Source organism: Callorhinus ursinus, unplaced genomic scaffold (genome assembly GCF_003265705.2).
Source record: "Callorhinus ursinus isolate GAN/ISIS: 27379988/994484 unplaced genomic scaffold, GSC_fseal_2.0 scaffold5, whole genome shotgun sequence".
NCBI classification, from domain to species: Eukaryota; Metazoa; Chordata; class Mammalia; order Carnivora; family Otariidae; genus Callorhinus; species Callorhinus ursinus.
Window position 1 is genome coordinate 13,579,350 of NW_027397067.1, and position 23,534 is coordinate 13,602,883.

Consider the following 23,534-nt stretch of genomic DNA (forward strand, 5'->3'; position numbering starts at 1 on the left):
CCATTCCACTCTCATGCACTTACCCAAGTGAAATGAAAGCATGTATTCACAAAATGACTCGACATGAATGCTCACAGCAGATTTATTTGTAATAGTCCCGAAATGGAAACAACCCAAATGTCCATCAACAGGTGAACAGAACAGCAAACTATTATATCAATAAAATGGATACTCTTCATTGATAAAAAGAAACGAACCATTCCTACGTAGTACGACATGGATGAATGTCAAGATAATTGACGAATGAAAGCAGCCAGACACAAAAAAGGGCACATACTATATGACTCCACTTATATAAACTTCTAGGAAATGTAAACTGCATGGAGACGGAGGGACCTTAGTGGCTGGGGATAGAAAGGGAGGAGGGCAAGCTTACAGCAGGGACTACAGAGGGGCACAAGGAAATTTTTGACATCATTGGATGTGATCTTGAGGGTTTCATGGCTGTATATATGTGAAAACTTATCAAACTGTAGGCCTTAAGAGAAGTTTATCTAAATTAACTATCGCAGTAAAACTATTATAATAAACATATACAAGCACAACCACAAGGGTTTAATCATATCTAAAAAGAAATTAACAATAATTCCTGAATATCAGAATTTCACTGGATAGTCAGTATTTACATTTCCCTATCTTATGAACTCATATTATTAGAGCTTGTTATTCCGAAACGGGATCCACACAAGATCCAAAGATTGCAACTGGTTTTGTCTCAAACCAATGAGCCAGAAATTCCCATGGGATCTTAAGAGACACTGATTGCCCAATAAGAAATACTGAACAGAAGAGTGCCAAGAATATTTTGGGTCATTCGTAACTATTGCCCAATAGTTCTAGAGAAAAAAAAGAATCCAACTTAGAATCTGACATTCTATTCTGATCTGTTAATCTAAATTTCTCCACTGCATGAATTTGGTTATTATGGATTTTCAGTTTCAGATCATTTTGGAAAAACATTTATGGAGTGCCTGACAAAGTATTATGCTGGTCAGTATAGGGGATACAAAGATGAACAGAACATAGTCCTGCTATAGATCAAATGTTTATGTCCCCTTTCCCAAATTTGTAGGTTGAAATCCTAACCCCCGAGGCAATGTTATTGGGCGGTGGGGCCTTCCAGCAGTGATTAGTTCATGAGGGCAGAGCCTTCACGAATAGGACTAGTACTTGATAAAAGAGACTCCACGGAGCTCTCTCGTCCCTTCCACGATGTGAGGACACAGTGAGAAGGCACCATGAACCGGATACCAAATATGCCAGTGCTTTGATCTTGAACTCCCCCACATCTAGAACTGTGAGAAATACGTTTCTGCCAAGCCTCCCAGCTTATGGCAGTTTTGCCATAGCAGCTCAAAGGGACTAAGACAAACCTCTATCCTCAAATAATTTAGACCTTGGAAGGCAGGGGCAGTAAATGAATGACTAGAATAGAAGGTTAAAAGTTATCGGGCAAAATAAGAATCATAAAATACACTGGGAATACAGAGAAGCAAGACATTACCTCTAATTGGAACAATAAGCTAAGAATTAAGGAAGAATCTGGGGTTTGAGCTGACTTTTAAAGCACAAATCTCATTTGGGATGAGGTAGAGGCAGGCAAAACCTTCCAAAGAAGGAGGTAATTATAAACATGGAAATGTGAAAGAGGCAAGTTCAGGCCTGAAGAGTCAGGCAGAACCACAGAGGGTTCTGGGTTAGGAAGAGTGAAAGTTGAGGCTATGGAAGGGGCTGGGAGCCAGATTATGGAATTTCTTGCATAGTGTTCTGAGGGATTTAGACTTTGTTCCACAGGCCATGTGCTATTAGCGATGGTTTTATTTTATTTTATTTTAAAAGATTTATTTATTTTTAGAGAGCGAGAGTGAGCATACGTGTGTGGGGGGGGAGGGACAGAGGGAGAGAGAGAGAATTAAGTAGACACCCCACCCCACCCCCCGCCCCAAGGGTGGAGTCCGACATGGGGCTCTAGCTCAGGACCCTGAGATCATGACCTGATGGGAGGCTGAGTTGGAGGCTTAACTATACCACCCAGGTGCCCTTACTGATGGTTCTAATGACTGGCAGCAAGTAACCTGTATTTTAGGAAGTTTCTTGTCATGAGTAGAGACAAGTGGAAAGGCAAAGAGCAGAAATACAAGGGGACCTCAGGAGTGGGAAGAGACACCGTCACAGGGCTGAGGGAGCAGCAATGCAGGGAGAGAGGTAAATACCTGGCTAAATTAAATGGTGACATTTTAGGGGGAAAAAAGATGTAAACTGAAAACTCGGAGAAATAATTAAATTTGAAATGATCAAAGGAAAAAAATTACCATTTCTTATCAGTAAGGCTTGCATTCAGACAAATCTATTTTCATGTTAATAAAAATACACACGTTAATTTCATTATGTCATAGATTTTCTTTTTTTTTTTTAACACCACGCACTACTGATCATACTGTCACTTAGAGAGAAGGTGGCGACATTCTAAAATGGCACAGGTTACTGTCAGCCCCAAAGATATGTTATATGTTGTGATTCTTTTTATGAATAATGTGCAGTTTATTTTTATGCAAGAGCATACCACATGTTTTGGTTTTTAACAGATGGCAAACTCTTTTTACCAGGGTTTTAAACTTGCACACTGGGAATGAAAACTATTTATACAGTAAACACTTTAGCTGATCCTATCTTTGGACAAGTTTAATTAAAGAATGAGATACCAATAGCACAATCAAGCAGACTCACGGGAGGAAGCGAGAACTTGCTTCCTTGCTGAATACATTATTTCACCCCAGCAATTTCAAGCATCCACGGAAATAAATGGCATGATGGAGTTTTATAATAAATCCCTTAAGCATTTAGCTTTTTTTGTGAGGTGTTTTCAAACCCAGTGTTAATAAAGCCTTAACACCCAAGGTAGAAGGAAAGCATAACTTACTCTTTAATGAGATGCCACGACAGCCATTGTTCCAATAGCTCTCCAACACCCTCACACCTTATTCAGCTTGTAGACGCTCCTTTTGTACATATAAACACTTTCTTGAAAAACATCCCTGAAGAACCAGTATTCTCTCACACTAAAAACATGAAATATGTTGGGATGTCATGAGGATTAAGTTTCAAATTCATCAAGAACCTCTCAGAAACCGAACATATGCAAATAAACGATATTAAACAGCCTCTGGATTTGGGGCTCACTTTCACCTTCTATGAAATAATAAAAGGAGAGAAAGTAATGAAACAGTTGTTCCTAACCATATAGCAGGACGCCGCAAGGTGAAACAGTCATCCAAGGACAGGAGAATCTTGCAAAAACAGCAGGAGGGCAGGCTGAATCGCCTCCATATTTCACACGTGGAAAAAAGAAAAGCTCCGGGAGCCTAAGAGACTTGTTCAAGATGAAACAGCAAATAAGAATTGGTAGGGCTGATGGTGAAACTCCTGGTAAAGGACCCTTTCACTGTACTCCGAGAATTTTCTAGTTTTGATCAAGTGACTTTACACTGGTAAGAGGAATTTCAGTGCCTATGAGGAAAATGTTCATGGATAGAAAGACAAAAACAACGTTGACTTTAAAGGCTGGTGCAAGCTGAATAATACTCCTGTCTCCAAATTTCCTCTTATGTTGTTATAGGCCTCAACCTCCAAACACCACATTCAGCCCATACTTTTTTTTTTTTTAAAGTTTTATTTATTTCACAGACAGAGACAGCGAGAGAGGGAACACAAGCGGGGCAGTGGGAGAGGGAGAAGCAGGCTTCCCGCCGAGCAGGGAGCCCGACGCAGGGCTCGATCCCAGGACCCTGGGACCATGACCTGAGCCGAAAGCAGCCGCTTAAAGACTGAGCCACCCAGGCGCCCCTCAGCCCCATACTTTAATCCAAAAACAAACCATCAAACCAAAAATTCAGTCTAAGATGACTGACCAAGAGCGGAGACCCCATGTGAAAATTTCCATCACTCCGGTGTCCATATACTAAGTATATTTGACCCTATTAACCTACAAGCCAATTTAAACCCAGTCCTCCATTTTTCTTTCTTACTAATGAGTCTCTTCGCTCGTGTTTTATAATCATGGGGAAACACTCCAGTAAGTGCACGGCTGAGCTATTATCATACTTCTCAGGGAGTACAAGACAATGTGCCCCTGGCCTCCTTCCTCAGCACACACAGAGGTATGCAGTTAATGACACAACACATCCCTGCTGGGCCCTATCCTGCTCTGCCCGGGACTGGCTGCAAAGTGCCTTGGAAAAAACAGACTGCCGAGAAATGCACGCGGGGCTCATGGCAGCAGTTAAAAAGCAAGATGCAGTATGAATCAAAGTGACAAGGCCCAGGAATAAAAGGCTCACCCAAGTTCACTGGTTTTATGTTGAAGCTATAATTTGTAATTAATGCGACTTCCACCCTACGACTAGGCAGAATGACATTACTAATAACAACACTAATATGGTGGTATGGACGCACAAAGCAGTCGGTGATCCTTGAGGGAGAGGAGCGAAATTTCAGTGAAGCATAAAAATCAAGGTTATTACCTGAAACACACCTTTATCAAACCTTGCCTTTTGATGTAAAGCATATCAATTAGAGGCATCGTGCTGTATAGATTTCTTCCACTGTTATTTCAAATTTAGTTTTGAGTGACTCATACAACCTGAATAGAGCTAGTATTATAATCATGGTAGTGAATTAGCTCTGAAGGCTCTAAATGAATTTCAAACATAGTTATCTATTCTTATGAGTAGGCTCTAATAAATCTTTACAAGGACCAGGAAAAGAACAAACAGGAGAAGGGAGCATTAGTGGTACAGACAAATGAAGGGAGAGAAAGGTAAAAACCAATGGATATTAGAAAAAACAAATTACGACAATTTCCCCAAAAGTGATAGTGTCAAGAGTTTCCAGACAGGACTCTAATGAATTTAGACTGTTTTACAGAGAGCACCCCCTGGGATCCCAGAGGTACTGATCCTGGAGTGAAGATGAGCAGGTTGCATACAGAAAGACCTATAAGCTCTTCTCCATCAACCCCTCCTCTCTGCCACTAGAAAATAATTAAGTATCTGAATTTACAGGTCTATTCAAAGAGAATTCCACAGATATAAGCCTTGCTTGCTACTTGAGGACCAGCTCAAGTATCTTTCCTCCATGAAGACTTCAGCACCCTAGCCCTTGCCCCCTGGCAGTGAGTTATTCTCTCACCGGGCTCCCTCAGCATTTTGCCCATAACCTCTACCTCCTTATATTGTAGTTATCTGCTGTATTTTAAGTGCACTCCACAGAGCGTGGCAAACAAAGTAAGTGGAAATATTTGTTAAATTAATAAATCATCCTCTTAGCTAGAAGCTATTGTCCCTTAGTCCCCACGAGCATTCTTTAAGAAGGGTCAATGCCCAGGGGTCAGCTCAAGTCCCAAGACCTGGTGAAAGAGGATACACATTCACCCAACACAAATGAAGCTCCTGTGAAGAAGATGCTAGAGGGGCACCTGGGTGGCTCAGTCGGTTAAGCGTCTGCCTCCAGCTTAGGTCATGACCTCAGGGTCCTGGGATCAAGCCCCATATCAGGCTCCCTGCTCTGTGGGGAGCCTGCTTCTTCCTCTCCCTCTGTGTGCTTGCTTGCTCTCTCTCTCTCAAATAAATGAAATCTTAAAAAAAAAAAAAGATGTGTTTAGAAATACACACAATTCCTGAATTCTTAATCTCAGGAAACAAACTGAGGGCTGCTGGAGTGGTGGGGGGTGAGAGGGATGGGGTGGCTGGGTGATAGAGGGTATGTGCTGTGGTGAGCGCTGTGAACTGTGGAGGACTGATGAATCACAGACCTGTACCTCTGAAACAAATAATACATTATACGTTAAAAAAAAGAAAAAGATAGTAGGAAGGGAAAAAAGGGGGGAAATCGGAGGGGGAGATGAACCATGAGAGACTATGGACTCTGAGAAACAAACTGAGGGTTCCAGAGGGGAGGGGGGTGGGGGGATGGGTTGGCCTGGTGATGGGTATTAAAGAGGGCACGCTCTGCATGGAGCACTGGGTGTATTATGCAAACAATGAATCATGGAACACTACATCAAAAACTAATGATGTAATGTATGGTGATTAACATAACATAATAAAAAAAAGAAAAGAAATATACATAATTTCTCCTCTTACTCTTTATCCACACATGCAGACTTCTTAAAAATTAACCCAAAGGCAAAAATCATTCCACCATAACCAAGCGAACAAATGTACTTAGGATTTGAAATGGGTTTAGAATTTGCAATATAAGTTGCTGCATAGTTGCTTTAGGTGATTATAATCTGTAGTAGTGAGTAATTTGGAGGATGTATGCAACAGATACCTTTAACCACATCAATGATGTTTTCTTATCATTTAATGATAAGAGTTTTTAAAAAAGTTCTCCCTGGCAACTCAAGAATGGGTCTACAGCAATGACCCGTTAGATGCTGAGCACCTTCTGTGTGGCGGGCAAAAAGTGAACCAATCAAGTAAAATGCACTTGCCTTTTAGTATTAGGCTTCTATTTTTCTCAAAGCATCTTCATCCCATGTAGGAATATATCTTCAATACATGATATGTCCTAGGTCCCGAGCTGCTTTGTAACCCATACCTGATGTGGGTTAAATTAGTTGGCTCTAAGAGATAAGAAGCAAAAATCCCAAAGAGGACAGTTTCTGCCCCTGGCTGTTACAGGAGAGTGGAGATAGACAGCAGGAGAGACAGGATCATTGATAACAACCATGTTCTTTGATACCTGAAGTTTGAGCATGTGTAAACGGCAAGTGAGAATTTATGCACATTATCCTCTTGCAATCCTGATTCAAATTCGAGAGGTTTAGCAAAGGAATGGATTCTCGTGTGAAGTGAGAGGAGTCTGCAGAGGAGACAGACATGAGCCCCAGAGGGTCCACGACCAGATTCAGACATAGACACCTCCCGAGCCCAGCTCAGTATGCTACCAATACCACGATGAGGAAGAGGCCCGTTCTTCTCAGATTCACATGCAGTTAGGTTTGCTGGCCATTTGTGACTCATATGCTTATCGTTAAGATAGCTGTTTAATAAACGTACAATGGTCCTTTCCGCAGTATAGGCCCGGCTCACAGTCATAGTGTTGCTCCTATCGCTGCACCGATCTCATGCCCTGCCACTGGCACCCTGGACTAGCTCCTTAGCTGAGCAGGGCTAGCGAAGGGACTCTGGGGTGTGCCAGTGCCTCTGGAGGAATCCAAAGCTACTCCTCTATGTGGAGATACTTCAGTCAAGAAATGTCTCCTGCTCCCAGCTTTGCTTATTGTCTGTTCCCAAACCCCTGTGATAATGGCTTCTCCCCGTTTCTGAGATGTATTTGACAGTGGCCTTACTGCCCACCCCTCCTGGACACCACCTGCTGCTTGCACCTAATTATCTGTCCCGTCCTTGAGTGTCTGCCTGACCTCAGGCTCCAGCCACTCCCACCCTGCTCAACGCCACTGCTGACTAGGCTCAGTAACAGCAAAGGACTGTAGGACCTAAGTCGATGGCCAGGAAGAAGAAGGAGCATTCTAGCAAAGGAGAAAAACATGACTGCCATTCCATGGTGTTAGGGATGAGTAAGAAGTCGGGCTTCCTGGGCAGAATGTAATAAAATCACCCAAACTGAAACAGAAAGGATTTGATTTATTTTCACTATTACTAATACTTTTTATTGTCAACACAAATTTGATTTTTAAGTGAAAAACATATAAACATACGGCAAGAATTATGGCTGTAAATGCCAGGACCATTACATCAGAAGAATAAAAAATGCTCTGGAGAAGAGCTCTGTAATCAGACCGAGGTAATTTTCAGTAATGCATTTTCCAAACTAATGCACTCTCCAATTTGAAGTCTTATTTAAGTAAATGAATATATCTAACTGCTGACAGCACTGCCTTTTTATGACAGTTTTTGAAAACTTGATTTTAAGCCAGCTTGGGCATATGTGGCTAATATCTTCATCTTTAATTTGCTTCGGTATACAAATTGACCATGTGTTAATACACAACAAAGTGGATCACTCTGACTTGCACACAGGGTCATATTTCCCATCAATCAAAAGAGAATTTAGATCTTGATGATCACTTTCAAACACACTAAATCTGAGTTTTTTCCCTTAATAAACCAATTTTACTCCCCTGCTCATGTTGTCACAATCATGGCAGAAATTAGCGCCGTAAGCTGTTGAGTGCTCAACAGGAAGCATTAGAATGGGATTTTAATGATAACGAAGAATTTGCTATTATTGTCCTGCGGTGTGTTTGACTGAAGATTCATTCTGGTGGAAACAGGTGCCCTGAATTACCCCTGGTACTACAGTATGGTGAAAATCATGAAATTAAAAATAAAAACAAAGCAAATGTGTATTTCAACACAGCTAAAAACTCGACTACACTTGCTGAGACTGGTAATATATGCTGGGCTTATTTAAATCACTAAAATTGCTGTAATTAAACTTCTCTCTAAATCAGACTTGTATAAGAGTCAGAAATCTCCTATAATTAACTTATCTGTAGAAGTAATCAGACAATAACTGCCGGTGTATTTTAGGAACCACTAAAACTACAGTAGCCGTTGAATGTAATGATTATAATAAATCTCTAACAGCCGTTCTCTTACAACCTCTTTTCACAGCTGCAAGGGGGGTGGGGAGGGAGACTTTTCTCGAAGCTTTTCCCGGAAGTGGTTTAAGAGTGCTAGTGCTACATCGTGCTTCGACACTCTGGAAAACTTACGACGGCGTCATGGTGTGGCCCGAACTGAACCACCAGCCTGTGTGAGTTACAGCTAGGTGGGCTGCTGGTACTAATAATGAGGAACAGATTGTGTGTTAGGGACTGCTAAAGACAGTGAACCAAAGCACCTCCAGCAGGCAGCTACAACACAGAAGACCTACCTAGACAGACCACGCAATAATTAAGTTCAAAGCAGTGATGACTTGGTCAAGCCCATGTGAAGGACTCTCAGAAACCCAAGTCACTGAAGCTTGATGCCAGGTGTCTTCACAAACAGATGCTACTGTTCTTATCTCAGTAAGATAAATGAATGAATGATCTGACGGAAGAACAATGCTCCCGAAGCCAAGGCCATCCGAATCAAGGCTGTCCAATGTTTTTGTGCATATTTTATTATAATAGAAAAATATATGAGAGTAAGGAGATACTGGAACATTCAAACTACTATAACAGGTGAGAGAACACCACTCTCATGCGTTCATTCGCACACTTACTTGTTTCAACGATTACGTATCTGTAAAACTTTGTACATGAAGTTAATAGATAAATATTTATCTGGGAAAATATTTTTGCAATATAAAAACTAACAAGTAAATTAATATCAATATTAATGAAACCCTAAAAACCAATGAGAAAAAACAAAAGCTATAACTAGGCAGTCTGCAGCAAGGGAATCCAGAATGGCTTACACATTTCAGATGTTCAGCTTCTCTAGTATTCAGAGAATGTTAATATTTGTATTTCATTAAATCAATGAATTATCATCAATTTAGATCAATTAAATCAATGAAATGTCACTGAAATATTAAAACAACTATTTGAAGGCAGTGGAAATGACCAAAGATGGGTAGAAACTTGTAACAGAAAAATTTATTCTTTTTTTTTAGATTTTCTTTATTTGAGAGAGAGGGAGTGTGCATATGTGCAAGAGAGCATGAGAGAGAGAGGAGAGAGAGACAGTGAAAGCACACCTAATCAGGGGGAGAGGGAGAGGGAGAAGCCCACTGAGCAGAGAGCCCGAAGTGGGGCTCAATCCCAGAACCCCAGGATCATTACCTGAGCCAAAGGCAGATGCTTAACCAACTGAGCCACCCAGGCACCCCCAGAAGAATTGACTCTTGAAAGACAGTTTCTACATTGGATAAGAATGGTGAGTTTGTGATTTTTTTGTGTAGGGTGGTGCTTGCTCCCAACCATCCCAAGTCAGGGATGAGTGGAAAACTGAGTCCTTCCCCACTGAAGACGGCAGATCACAGCATGAAGAGAGCAGAGCAGATGAAAATTTAAAAGGGAAATCTTGGATGTAAGAGAGCCACAGAAGGGCCAAGATCCAAAATTTGAGAATAAACTTGGCACAAATCCCGGGCTGACTGATAACTTTCCATCTTCATGAGTGGTTCCTGGGAGCCTGGTTTTGAAAAAGCAGGCAGAAACTCAATGAGGATAAACTAGTTATATATGGCTGCAAAGCAAAGTGTCCCCAAACCTAGCAGCTTACAACCACCATTAACATTTAGTATCTTACACAAGTTTCTTGTGATCTAGACCTGTCCAAAGGCTGCTTACATATTCTCATGACAGGGCAGCCAGTTTCCTCCAGAGCAAGCAAGTGATCCAAAGGAAAGGCAAGGTAGAAGGTGCAATGCTAGCCTTGGGATTTGCACTCTGTCAATTCTGCATTGCCCTATTAGTCACATAGGTCAGCCCTATTCAATGGAAAGAGGAGGCACACACACAGAGGCATGCATACCAGGAGGCAAGGATCACTGGGGGCCTTCCTGGAGGCTAACTACTACAGAAACCTACTTTTGAAAGAACTCCTCTGGCGAAATGTGCAAATTTGTTTTGTTTTGCCTGAGTACATTTCTCAGTACACATCCAGTTTGCCTAGAAGAAATTCGAAGTCCTAATGGCTTGAAGGAGAAGACAGCAGAACTTCAGGTGGGCAAAGTGACTGGAAATTCAAAAGATGATCCTCAGAAAGAAGCCCCCAAATCTGAGTATGAATTCTGCCCAAATCCTTAGCAGACCACTAAACTACACAGGCTCAGGGCACCTCCTGCCCCGCTTTCCAGAGAGCTGAACTTAAAAAAACAGCAGCTGGAAGTCAACAAACCTGAGCAGAGAAAGCAGTTGCTTCATACTGCAGGGAGATGGATTTTTTAGTTTGAATCCAGGCAAGTTAACTGTCTACGGGTCACCAATAATCCTCAGGGGGAAATAAAATTCCAGAGCTGCCACAATGTATTCTACACACAATCCAGCTTTTAGCCTAAAATTTCTAGACATGCGAAGAAACAGGACTCTCCTGATCCACACTCAGGGAGGAAAAAAAGCAGTAGTAGCAACTGTCTCCAAGTGTGCCCAGATGCTGGGTTTATTAGATAAACATTTCAAATGGGTGATTGTAAGTAAGTATAGACATTTAATGAAAAACATGGTATGAATGAGTGACCAGATATGGAATCGCAACAGTGAAATGGAAACTATAAAAAAGAAGCAGCTGGAAATCTAGACTTGAAAAGAAGAGTAGCTAGGATGAAAATGTTACTCCATGAGCTCAACAGCAGATTTGAAATAGCGGAAGAAAAATTCACTGAAGTTGAAGACAGAACAATAGAAATTATGCAATCTAAGGTGGAAAAATGCTAACAAAAAAGAACAAAGTTTCCGAGACATGTAGGACATCATTGTGCACTCTAACATGTGACTCTACTACAAGTAGTGGAGAGGAAAAGAAAAAAAAAATTTGAAGAAACATGGCTAAATATGGCTGAAAAATACTTAACTCACAAGATTTTTTGATAAGAATTAGAGGACAACCTCTGTGAAAATAACATGAAATACAGTACATTCGAGACAGGTAAGGTTCATTCACACATTGATACCTCTGTCTATAAACCCTTCCTGCCCATCATCTGGGCCATTTGCATTTCATAATAACACCATCAGATGAAGAGGTAAGGAAATGAAAGGATAATATTACCGTCAGATGAAAAGGAAAGTGATTAAGTTACATTTTTCATGCAATGACTATATATTCAACTCCTTTTATATTATGGGTAAATGCTATTGGAGGGATGTAATGGCTTAATTTTATGTGTCAACTAAGTGAAGCCATGATAACCCAGATATTTGGTCAAACACATCTGCATGTTGCTGTGAAGACATTTTTTATGAGAGGAACACTTAAATCAGTAGTCTCGGAGTAAAGCAGATTACCCACCATAATGTAAGTGGGCTTCATTCATTCAGTTGAAGGCCTAAAGAAAAAGACTGAAAACCCCCACACAACCACCACCAAGGAAGAGGAATCTCTGCCTCAAGCCTGCCTTTGGGCTTGAGCTGCAACATCAACTCTTCCTTGGGTCTCCAGCTTACCTGCCTACCCTGCAGATTTTGGACTGGCTAGCCTCTATAATCATGCGAGCCCATTTCTTACAATAAATCTGTGTCTCTGTTTCTGTCTACACACACACAGACACACACACACACACACACCCTATTATATTGATTCTGTATCTCTGGAGAACCTTGACTAATACAAAATGGGGAAGGGTATCATGGTTCTTACCTTTTAGATGCCTTCTGTCTAAAAATTAAGGGAAAAACTCAAAATACATGCTAAAAATCTACAAGCGTGGAGTGTCTTGGGAGTACAGAGGTAAAGTAATCTTCTGGTCTGGAGTAAGAGACAGGTGTGTAATCAGGGAAGGCTGCCTAGCAGAGGTAACCTCTAAGCTCATTTCTAAGGAGTAGGACTTTGCCAGGAGATTGTGAAGAGGGGAGGCAAGAAAGAGCATTGTGAACAGAGGAAAGCCATAAGCAGGAGCCAGAACCTGAGAAGCTTCAGGTGCTGTACTAATAAGTTTAGTTTTTATCCTCAGGACGATGGTGAACAACTTTGCTTAAATATGTTCCATTCAGCTGTAAGAATCCCAGGAAAAACTTATTTGACGTATACATTTTTTAATAACAAGAAAACTTCTTAATGAGGCTTGATTGTTGCTCATTTGTTGGTTCTATCTCTGTTTTCCTTATGATCACAGAAAACCCAGAAGTATCCATATGAGGTACCAGTTGCATCAAGCTGATTTACTGGCTATATTATAATCTTCTAGGTCTTTCCTTTAAGCTGCATTACACATGGGATTTCTGTTGGTGTAAATGTGACTTGTTTTCTAGTGCCATCTGGTGTTCTGTTAGGGCACTGATTATTACTTTTTTAAAAGAATACAAATAGTAACCAGGACATCTTTAAATGCCAAAATATACTGTTTAAGCATATCCTTAATTGTAATGAATAATATAATAGGATAGTAAGTATTAGTCTAAATCAAAGAAAAATTTCAGGAAAAGTCCTAGATTCAAATGCAATTATAACACATACAAACTCTCTCTTTCTCTCTCTTTCTCTCTCTCTCTCTCTCTCTCTCTCTCTCTCACACACACACACACACACACACACACACACACACACACACACAGCAAAACACATTTCCTTTTTGCAGGCACGGGTATTCTGTTGCTTCTTAAATTCCTTTAAAGACTCACAAACCATCAACTAATAACTGACACTTGATCTATGTTAAATTAGCCACATGTTGTTTACTTTTATATTCAATGAATTGTTCAAGCACCTCTTTTTAAGAAGTTCCAAGTCATTTTTGACACCTGTCTTTCTCTCATACCTTATATCCTATCCATTAGCAAATTCTAATGACTTTACGTGAAAATTCACGCATAATCTAACCATCACTCACCTCCACTGCCCCGCATCCTAATTCCAGCCATTATTACCTCTTGGCGTCTCCTAAGTGGTCTCCCTGCTTCCAATCTTGCACCCCCAGAGCCAGAATGAGCCTTTTGGAAACATACGGCTCATCATACCAACCTTCTGCTCTGAATCTCCCAGCGGCCATCTCGCTCAAGATAATATACACAATCCTTACGGTTGGCGGCTTTCATAGCCCTGTGTGATTCGGACCCTGCAAGTCCTTTGATCTCACCCACGCCTATACCCCCACCCCCCCACATTCCCCACCTGCCATACTGGCCTCCTCACTGACCCTCACACATGCGAGGCACACTTCTCCGGGGACTATGGAGGCACTCTTCCATCCTTGGACTCCCTTCTCCTGGATGCTCGCTCAGCTCATTCCCTTGCATCAAACGTCAGTGTCCCAGAGGCCTCTCCACAGAGCAACACCCCTGCCCACTGTCATTCTCTGTAGTCTTTTCCTGTTTTATATTGCTTTTCATACTTATCACTATTATATTCTAATTTTTAACAATTACATATCTAACCTCCCCCTGGCCCAAACACACGTACACTAAATTACAAGTACCAGGAGAACTGGGACTTAGTTTTTATTGACTATGTTAGCCCCAGTGCCTAAAATAGGGCCTGGCACTTAGTAGGTGCACAGTACGTACTCAATAAAGGGATGAATAAAAGTAACTGAGTTTGACATCTAGTAAGCTTTTTGTGCACTGCATTACTTTTTGATTCATGCAGTCTGTGGTTGTGGGAAGATGGAACATGTGGGAAAAGGTGACATCCAGTGGGGAGAAACAGATACAGCAACAGATATAGTGAGACGTGCACTAACATGGTCCCCAAAGCAGCCTTAGTACTACCTCCGTGGTCTCTGCTTTGGAGCCAAGACAAGACATGTCCACTGCTCCAAGGCCAACTGAATGATGCAAATCATTTTAGTGAGTTTTCTGTACAGCTAAATTTATACAATCTAAAAAAAAAAAAAAACACCCATCCTTTATTCTTTAATTATATGTGTTGTACTTTGGGGGCTAAAAATACCTTTGCTTTTAGAACTGATTATGATAGTACATATGGATCTTTTAAAAGCACGGTTTTAACAAAATCTTAAAACTGGCACACCTATGATTCACCCCCAAATCAACCAACTTCATTGCTAATCAAAGCAATCTGGAGTTCAGATATTTGGAAAGTAATAGTAGTAGCAGACTGCATTTACGATTTACAGATAGTTTCATTTTATCTTCCTGTTTTGAAGTATACCCTGTGAGGCATTAAGAATCATGATACTTATTTCTGGATGAAGAAATTAAAAGTGAAAGTATTTAACACTTGGAACACTTGTCAGTCCTGTGATCCAAGCAGCATGGGTGTGACAATCCATGCATCCGCCGAGCTCCGACACGTGAGGTCACAGAGGAGACCATGTAATCACTCTGGTTTATTTAGGGATGAGAACAGTTGTCTTCTTCTTACTCCAGTGTCACTGACTCAAGTTTTGGGTTTCCCAGGGATTTCCATCCTAAGAGTTCTATCTGGGTCTGGTTCTTACTCCTACAATTTGGGTTTTATAGAGCCTGTAATGTCTGTTCATATTAATCCTCTGAAATTAAAACATAACAGAAATTCATTCAAACAATATTCACTAAGTGCCTACTATGTGCCAAGCACAGGAAATGCAGCAGTGAGCAGAACACACAAAAATGTGTCTTCATGGAAATTTGATTCCAGTGGGAGGTTCAGACAATAAATACTAAAGAATTAAACTATCAAATATAATCACATGGTGTTACAGAGAAAACAAAGCAAGGAAACAGGGTATGGAAAGTAAGGGGTTTTTAACCTGAAATAAGGTTAGAGAGGTTCACTAAGAAGGCTACATTTGAGCAAAGACTGTAGCAAGCCATGTGGGTGCTGGGGTAGAAGAGTCAGCCTGGAAGGAACAGTCACGGCAAAGGTCCTGGGTCCCGTGCGTGCTTGGTGGGGAAGCCCGAGTCGCCAGAGCACAGTGAGCAAAGGAGAGAGAGTATTATAGGATGTGATGTTGGGGAGGAAACCAAGAGAAGACAGAGAAGGTAGAATGGATTTTATGAGGGCTGGTAAACCACAGCAAAGGACTTCGTTTTATTCTGAGGGATATACGAAGATGCTGGAGGCACTGGGCAACATGACACAGCTTAGGTTTTGAAGGGGTCACCGTGGCTACTGTATTGAGAAAGATTATAGAGACAAAGGTGGAAGCGGGAAGACCAGTTAGGAGGCAACCGGAATAACGCCGGCAAGAGACGGTGGTAGCTGGGAGGCAGGTGGTGGTGGGTGTCGGGGGCAGGAGGCGGTGGAATTCTGGATATGTTGTGGGGAGAGGACTGACAGGACTTGCTGAGGGAAATATAGGGAGGCATGAAAGAGACGCTTCGTAGGAGGAGCGGGTTTCGAGGGGGAAGGTCAGGAGTTCAGTTTACACCAGTTAAGTTTGAAGTGATTATGAGACGTCCAAACAAGGTTCTCTGGCAGACACTGGGTAACGGTAACCCGGGCTGCAGGCGAGTGTGGTCATCCTTGGCAGATCGATATTTAAAGCGAGGAGATTAGGTCAGATCACCGAGGGAGTGTGTGCAGATAGAGCAATGCTCTGAGGACTGAGTCCTGGGGCACTTGAGTGACAGAGGATTAGGGAGATGAAGAACAGCCATCCAAAGAGACTGAGAAAAGCACACACAGCAGAGAGTAGGAGAAAAACCAAGATGATGTGGTAACCAGCAAGCCAAGCGAAGGAAGCATTCCAGAATCGAGGAAGTGATCAATTCTACACTTGATCTTAGCCAAAAGGCCGAGAAGCGATCAACTCGAGCAAAAGCTGATGATACCCTCCTGCTTGCTTTGTTTTTTCTCCTTAGCACAGTTGTCCCTCCTTATCTGCAGGGGACCCATTCCAAGACTCCCAGTGGATGCCAGAAACCACAGAGAATACCAACCCCTACATATACTATGTTTTTTCCTATACATGCACACCTATGATAAAGTTAAATTTATAAATTAGGCACCATAAGAGATTATTGTAATTAATAATAAAATAGAACAAGTGTAACGATACACTGTAATACAAGTTATAGGAATGTGGTCTCTCTCTCTCAAAATATCTTGTACTCACCCTTCTTAAGATGATGTGAGATAAGAAAATGCCTACGTGATGAGATCAAGTGAGGGGAAGGACACAGGCATTGGGGCGTAGCATTAGGCTACTAGTGACCTTCTGACAATAGGTCAGAAGGAGGATCATCTGCTTGCTGACCACATCTGACCGCGGGTCACTGAAATCGTAGAAAACAAAACTAGGGAGAAGGGGGCTACTTACTTATCACGATCAGAGTATGTCGTGGTGTCATGGCAGATCAGGAAGGTGGGGCAGCATGGAGAACTCGGGTCGTGACTGAGCTAAATCCCAGTCATCTACATAGAAAAGTCAACAGTTTCGAGAAAGTTGCACAAGTAGCTAGTTATTTAGAAATGTGTAGGTAAGTACTAGAAGAAATAGCTAAAAGAAAGTCAGGGATGGGCCTCACAGACAGGGAGTAGGGAGATAGAAGGCTGCTGTGTTTCATTAAAAGTCATACTTTTAAAACTGTATCTTGGTATTGCTTTCATAAAAAATTAAATACAACGAGTCAGGAAAAAAAAAATGCATGACTAAATGCCTAGTTCCCAGCCTACAGGCTACAAAATTACAGCCAGAGGCCAGCAACTCTGTATGCTCGCCAAATAATTATACACTAAGACCATGTACATTATGTATATTACAACATGTTATGTACTATAATATCTTCTCAAATGTAGATGCTGAAAATTAACATTACTAAAAATTAAAGGCATTTCTAAAATTGTAATGTTCAACCATTAAAGATTTTATCATTCAAATATTAAAAGCAAACAGAACTACCCTATAATCCAGTAATCGCACTACTGCGTATTCACCCAAAAAATACAAAAACACTAATTCAAAGGGATACATGCACCCCTATGTTCATAGCAGCATTCTGTACGATAGCCAAACTATCAAAGTGGCCCAAGTGTCCATCAATAGATGAATGGATAAAGAAGATGTGGTATATATACAATGCAATATTATTCAGCCATAAAAATAAAAGAATGTAATCCTGCCATTTGCAACAACGTGGATAGAGCTAGATAGTAGAATGGATGCTAAGTACAGTAAGTCAGTCAGAGAAAAACAAATACCATATGATCTCACTCATGTGTAGAATTTAAGAAACAAATGAGCAAGAGAAAAAAATATAGGGAGAGAGACACACACAAGCCAAGAAACAGATTGTCAACTATAGAGAATAAACTGATGGTTACCAGAGGGGAGGCAGGTGGGGGAGGTTGGGGATTAAAGAGCACACTTATCATGATGAAAAACTAAATTAATTAATTAAATGATATAAAAAATATTTGTGAGGGATAAAATTAGTAGCCTTACTTACTATTTAGAGATTCTTATTGTCTAAGCTTGAATTAAATACTGAAAAATAAAAATGTCCACAATTGGAAAGAATAAAGGGAAGTAGAATATGAAAAAAAAAAAGCATAAGCACTATTCCGTGATCATCTATATAATTGTTTAACTCAGTTCCTCACTCCAAGTCAGCTAAGGAATCTTCGTAAGAGCTGACTTAAAATTCTACTGGGTTATTCAATTTATTAGAATCCCATTGTAATCAACTGTGGGAAGGCAGAGATGATTCTTTCTTTATGGATATAACCTTGTTTGCATGTCCTTCCAACAACTCAGAGTTCCTTATAAAAAGAGAACATGTTCTAGTAATTTCTGGATCTCTATTCCTGGCATGGATGTTAACATAATAACATTTAACATTTCCTAAGTGCTTTCCCTGCACTATACATTGCTTTAAGTACCTTACACATATTTTCATTTAATTACTATCATAGAAACAGGAGTCTTCTGGTCCCTGAACTTGGTACTATTGTATTCCCATATCACAGAGAGGAAACCGAGGCACAGAGGGCAAAGAATTCTCAGACATACATATAGTGAACAGCAAAACCGGGATTAGAAGCCAGGCTATCTCCTTAGAGCCTTTGCTCTTAATGTTTATGTAAATATTGATAAATGTTTGTTGATAAAACCATTGAAATAATAAACCCAGAGTCAATTTCTTTTAACTGGTGATATAAAATAAAATCAGCATGTTATTCATGAATAGTGTGATGATTTTCTTCCTATGTATATTTGAAAGGCATTATTTGATGATCTCACCTTTTTCTTTTATTTCTGGATCATCTGTTTTTCTATTTGTTTCTGAAAAGTAAAGACAAAACAAAGTAAGTATTGTGAAAGTCCCTATTCGTTATCTCAAAATATAGGATCATATTTAAATGAATTCAAATAAATATAATTTAAGAAAAATATTTCTGGCCATAGAATTCCAATTTTCCTCAACCCTGAATTCTTTACACATGAAATTTGTTACAAAATATTAAGATTAGACTCATTTGAATTGCTTTTAAAAGTCACCAGGCTTATACTTATAAAAGTAACCAGGTATGAGGCACCAAAAGTAGGGCTGTGGGTCATCTCCTCCAAAAGTGCCTCTGTGGGTATAAAAGCAAACTGGAGTGGAGTGAAGCCCTCATCAAAGCTTGTTCAATATTGATACTGTCTCCTAAAACCAGAAGACTGTAACAGCCACCATGTGCTTTAAAGAAATGCCGCATGTCCCCCTCACTGGGGTGACACCAGTCTCACTTCCCCAAGGACTTCACACATACACAGCTGGAACACTAAGTGTGCCTGCACTGAGCCCAGGTGCTGAGGACACGAGATGGGCCAGACAGCCCACCTGTGTCAGCCTCTCGCTAAGTGAACCACAGTCGTAGGGTCTCTCCCATGAATGGGGCTGTGGGCAGTAATACCCACCCAGAACCTGGACCAAACAACATCCACCCTACGTGGAAAACTATGGCACATGACCTGACCCTGTGCTTATAACCTCATTTCTGCACTATCTCAGACCTAGCCCATTGTTTCATAGAAGTTGGGGTCTAGCTAAATTTCATGGTAGACCAGTTGATTATAGTTCCCGTAGGTACTTATCTAGCTTTGGGTATTTCTAGGAACACGTGTATAGGCATATGTGTGGGAGTCAGGATAGGGCAGAGTTTGGGAGACTGATACAAAATCAGACTCAGTTCTTCCCCCAGAGTAGACCAGGCCGTGGGGTGAGATCAGGGGTACAACCACTGAACACTCGATTTTTTTGCTCGCCGGCTTCCTCCATACATTCCTATCAAACATTGCACTTTTTGGAAGTGACAAGTAAATCAGAGGCAGGCTTCCGATACAAGGGAGGGCTTTTTATAGGTCAGGCGTTCCAAGACACCAATGGAGAGGAAGGGAACGACCTGTGAAAGCTGCACAGTGCAGGCTCAGTCTAAGCACTTCGCGCCCCCCTACTGCCTCCTGCCTCCCTAGGGGGAGGTCTGTCTCCCTCTGTGCAAAGGAGGAAGCTGAGGGCTGGGAAAGTCGATAGCCTGACGTATCAAGGTCAGCTGTTTACATCATTCCAAAGCATATAATCTTCCCACAGCGCCCTTCCCTACCTTCCCTGAAAGAGAAACGGGAGATAGGGACATGCAGGCTTTGCCTCGTGCAAAGAGTGGGTTTTATCAAGTTCACTGCCACACTCTTCCTGCTAGTGCTGCAGGACGTACACGGGATATTTAAAAATAAAAACAAAAACAAAAAGCCATTCTAGATCTCTGTTGAATGTCCTAGAATTTCTGATCGTATTAACCATAACCTCCTTTATCAAAAAGTTAGGCAGCACATCATTTCATAGGATGCACTCTCGGAGGACACAGGATTGAGGAAAAACATCAACACACAATCCTGGTCCCCAGGGAGTCCTTCCAGTGCTACCAGCAGTGCCTGCAGGAAGGCTGTGCCCCTCCACGTTCTCCAGGAATCCGTCGCCTGGCATGGGGCTGGGGTAATCTGAAAACGCAAGCACGAAATGCAAGTTGCTAACCTGACTAGAGAGAACATGAAGAGGAGTTTAGGGCTCCCCACACATCTTCCCGCCCCCAGGGGAGAAATAAGGAAAGAGGAGTGGTTTGAATGGGTCCCATTTTAAATGGGTAGGAGGGCCCTGGCCAGGCACCCTCCAGGGAACAAGGGCCACCATCTTTCTTCCTTCGCAGCAGCAGTATTTACGAGGGCAATGAGCCTGGCCGAAGAAGGTCCAACCCAAACTTCCCCAGCCCTGGGCAAGAGCTCTCTCACTCACGTCCCCTTCTGCCCCTCACCTCACACCAACACGTGGGCATCTGTGACTCGTGTTTGGATATGGGGAAATGAGCAGAGCAGGCATTTTGGCCCCTCTGATTTTCAGTGGGTAAAAGCGTTTTCAGAGAACCAGCTTCCCTCACTAGTATTCTGCAGAGCTAACAGTAAAGTGTTACTCTGCTTTATTCTCTGTGTACACACGCTTCCCTGGGAGACCCCATGGGGACCTCACCATGCCCCAGAGGAGAAGGACTCACTGGATGCTTACTGGGTGCCAGGCATTGTTCTAAGCACTTACTGCAGACGATCGCATCAACCCCATCAACCCTGGGAGGTGGTTTTAAATTCATGGATAAGGAAACTAAGGCTTAAGAGAGGCTCAGGAATCTTGCCAAAGGTCACAGAACAGGTAAGACTGATTTAGAAAGTATCCTCTGTAATAATACTTCAATCACACTCTGTATGTTCCAATGACAGTCTCCAAGTTAAAGGGAGCTATCTGCTCAGCCCAATTCGGAAAATTACCCACATCCAAGTTCACTTGTAACTCATAGCTAGGGTTTAAGCACTCGTATTCAAGAAGAAAGGTGTGATGCAATCCCTAACTGTACTTACTTCTCCCCCCCCTCTCAGGATAAGGAAAACCTTACTAAAAAGAACGGACTCTTAATCATACACCAAAAATGATCATACACCATTAAAGAAAATCACTTCTGTGAATTCAAATATCCTGATCTCTATGCTGTTCCAGCAACTGTGCTTCCCTGCTTACTGACCGGTTCTTCTTGGACCTCACACACGTCCAGAGCTAATTTCCATCCGGGCCCAGTTGCTCTCACCAGTTCCTCATCTCCCTGGCATCTGTGACTCTCCAGGGCTCTGTTTCCCCGGCGCTGGCCCACTCAGCCAGCCACAACTTCCCTGTCCCCCTTCTCTGTCTCTCTGCCAGTACTTCCCGAGGTTGGCCCATCCACCGTCACCTGGAGTATTACTTGTTAGTCTCTGACCTGCTCTCCTGCCTGCATCTGGCCTCCCTCCAACTGTTTCCACCTGCCACCTGTTGCCCACATGCTCACCATGAAGGACCATGGCTGGCAGGTGTCTCCGCCTCTCTGCTCCTCAGTTTGCTTATCTGCAAGCAGGGATAAGCCCCACCTGCTGGGAAAATGCAAGTGCCCCACATGCGCAAAGCGCTCAGCAGAGGCAATGCAGTCAATAAAAGTGGGTCTGTTTATGGTTCGTCTCCCCCTCCGATTTCGCTCAGCATAATACCCTCCAGTTCCATCCTCGTCGTTGCAAATGGCAAGATTTCAACTAATGATGTAATGTATGGTGATTAACATAACAACAAAAGGTGGGTCTGTTTATCCTGAGTGAATGAGTCTGAAGTCTTCTGGCATGCCAGAGGAGAAAACAACACTTTCTGGAACCCCGAGGCTTCTTCCCTACTTGTCTAGTTCTCCTTTTCTGCCCCAAGAATGAAGATGGAAAGAGAACCTGCTGTACCCTCGCCTGCCCTTCCACCTGCTCAGACTCTTTCGTCTTCTCAACTACGATGAAGTTCATGTCCTCATGGTACAATGGTCATGGGGGAGGAGGAGGCTACAGGGGAGTGGGGCTTGCCTCACTAGGGAATTACCAAAACTGCTAGGTGCTAAACAAAAACCTACAAAGGATGGATGCAGGGGCTATCTCATTTTAATCTGGCTCCCGGCAATGTAAGCATCAGAGTAAATGTTAAAATAAACATCACCTATTAGAAATAGGTTAAGAAAGGGTCGAAGGTACACCTTCGTGATTTCAGTCATCAAGGATACTGTAATATTCTAATATACAAGTATAAAATGAACTGATTTTGTTATATAACAAAATAATAATTCAAAATAAGGACAATATAGAGAAGAATTCTGCATTTTATTGCACTCAAATAACATTAAACAGAAGACATTTACATCATTTTTAGAAAATCCATTGATACTGCCCAGCGTGGCGGCTCGTTAATTCAGATATTTGGAATCAGAAAGTATTTGAAGTTGACCACAGCATAATGAATCCTCAGCTTCCAGAGCTCTAGAGATTATATACAAAAATCCAGCAAAATTCTACTCATTTATCCGTTCTATGTCACTCCTAAGTTTCCCTAAAAAATTAAGGCTTTATAAAATGTAGTGTTCTATAATTCACAATATGAATTAAGAGCTTTATTAGAATTTGAGTAGCAACTCCATATTACCCATATCACAGCTTTAGAAAATTATTGCTTTTCTTAGTAACTCAATCTTCTGGATTTCACTACACACTGGGTCAGCATGCATCATTCACTACAGTGTAACTATGATCTATAATGATAAAAATATAAAATCTCTCTGATTGTAACCCTAAAAGCAAGGGAGGAAAAAGTCATCTTATCTTAAAACAATGTTAACATAATCAAGAGCTATCCCTGACATGGAAATGAAATTACTTCTTATGGCTTTTCCTTTGATTTTAATAGCTCATGGTCCTTTCAAAATGATGTCACTACCTTCTTTTCCTAACAAATGAGTATTTTCATAACAGCAACTACTGCCAAGCCCAAATAAACCACATTAAAAGTAGAAGAAACTCTTCAGGGTGGAAAAGAAAAGGCGTTGCAAACAGCAGCACGGAAAGTGGCTTGTGTGCACCTTCCGCACGCCCTATTATCAGCCCAGCTAGAGGCATCA

The 23,534-nt window shown here is 41.6% G+C and overlaps 1 protein-coding gene and 1 pseudogene across 5 annotated transcripts in view; both read right to left on the reverse strand.

The window, feature by feature from the left end:
* ASPH (aspartate beta-hydroxylase) overlaps window positions 1–23,534 on the reverse strand; it is a 212,813-nt gene that overhangs the window by 94,994 nt on the left and 94,285 nt on the right. For all 5 annotated transcript variants that reach the window (XM_073892803.1, XM_073892801.1, XM_025870635.2 and 2 more), the window contains one exon: window positions 18,802–18,843. In XM_073892803.1, the coding sequence (XP_073748904.1) occupies window positions 18,802–18,843 (42 nt within the window). The remainder of the gene's footprint in view (window positions 1–18,801; window positions 18,844–23,534) is intronic.
* LOC112823759 (U2 spliceosomal RNA) lies at window positions 16,230–16,365 on the reverse strand (annotated as a pseudogene).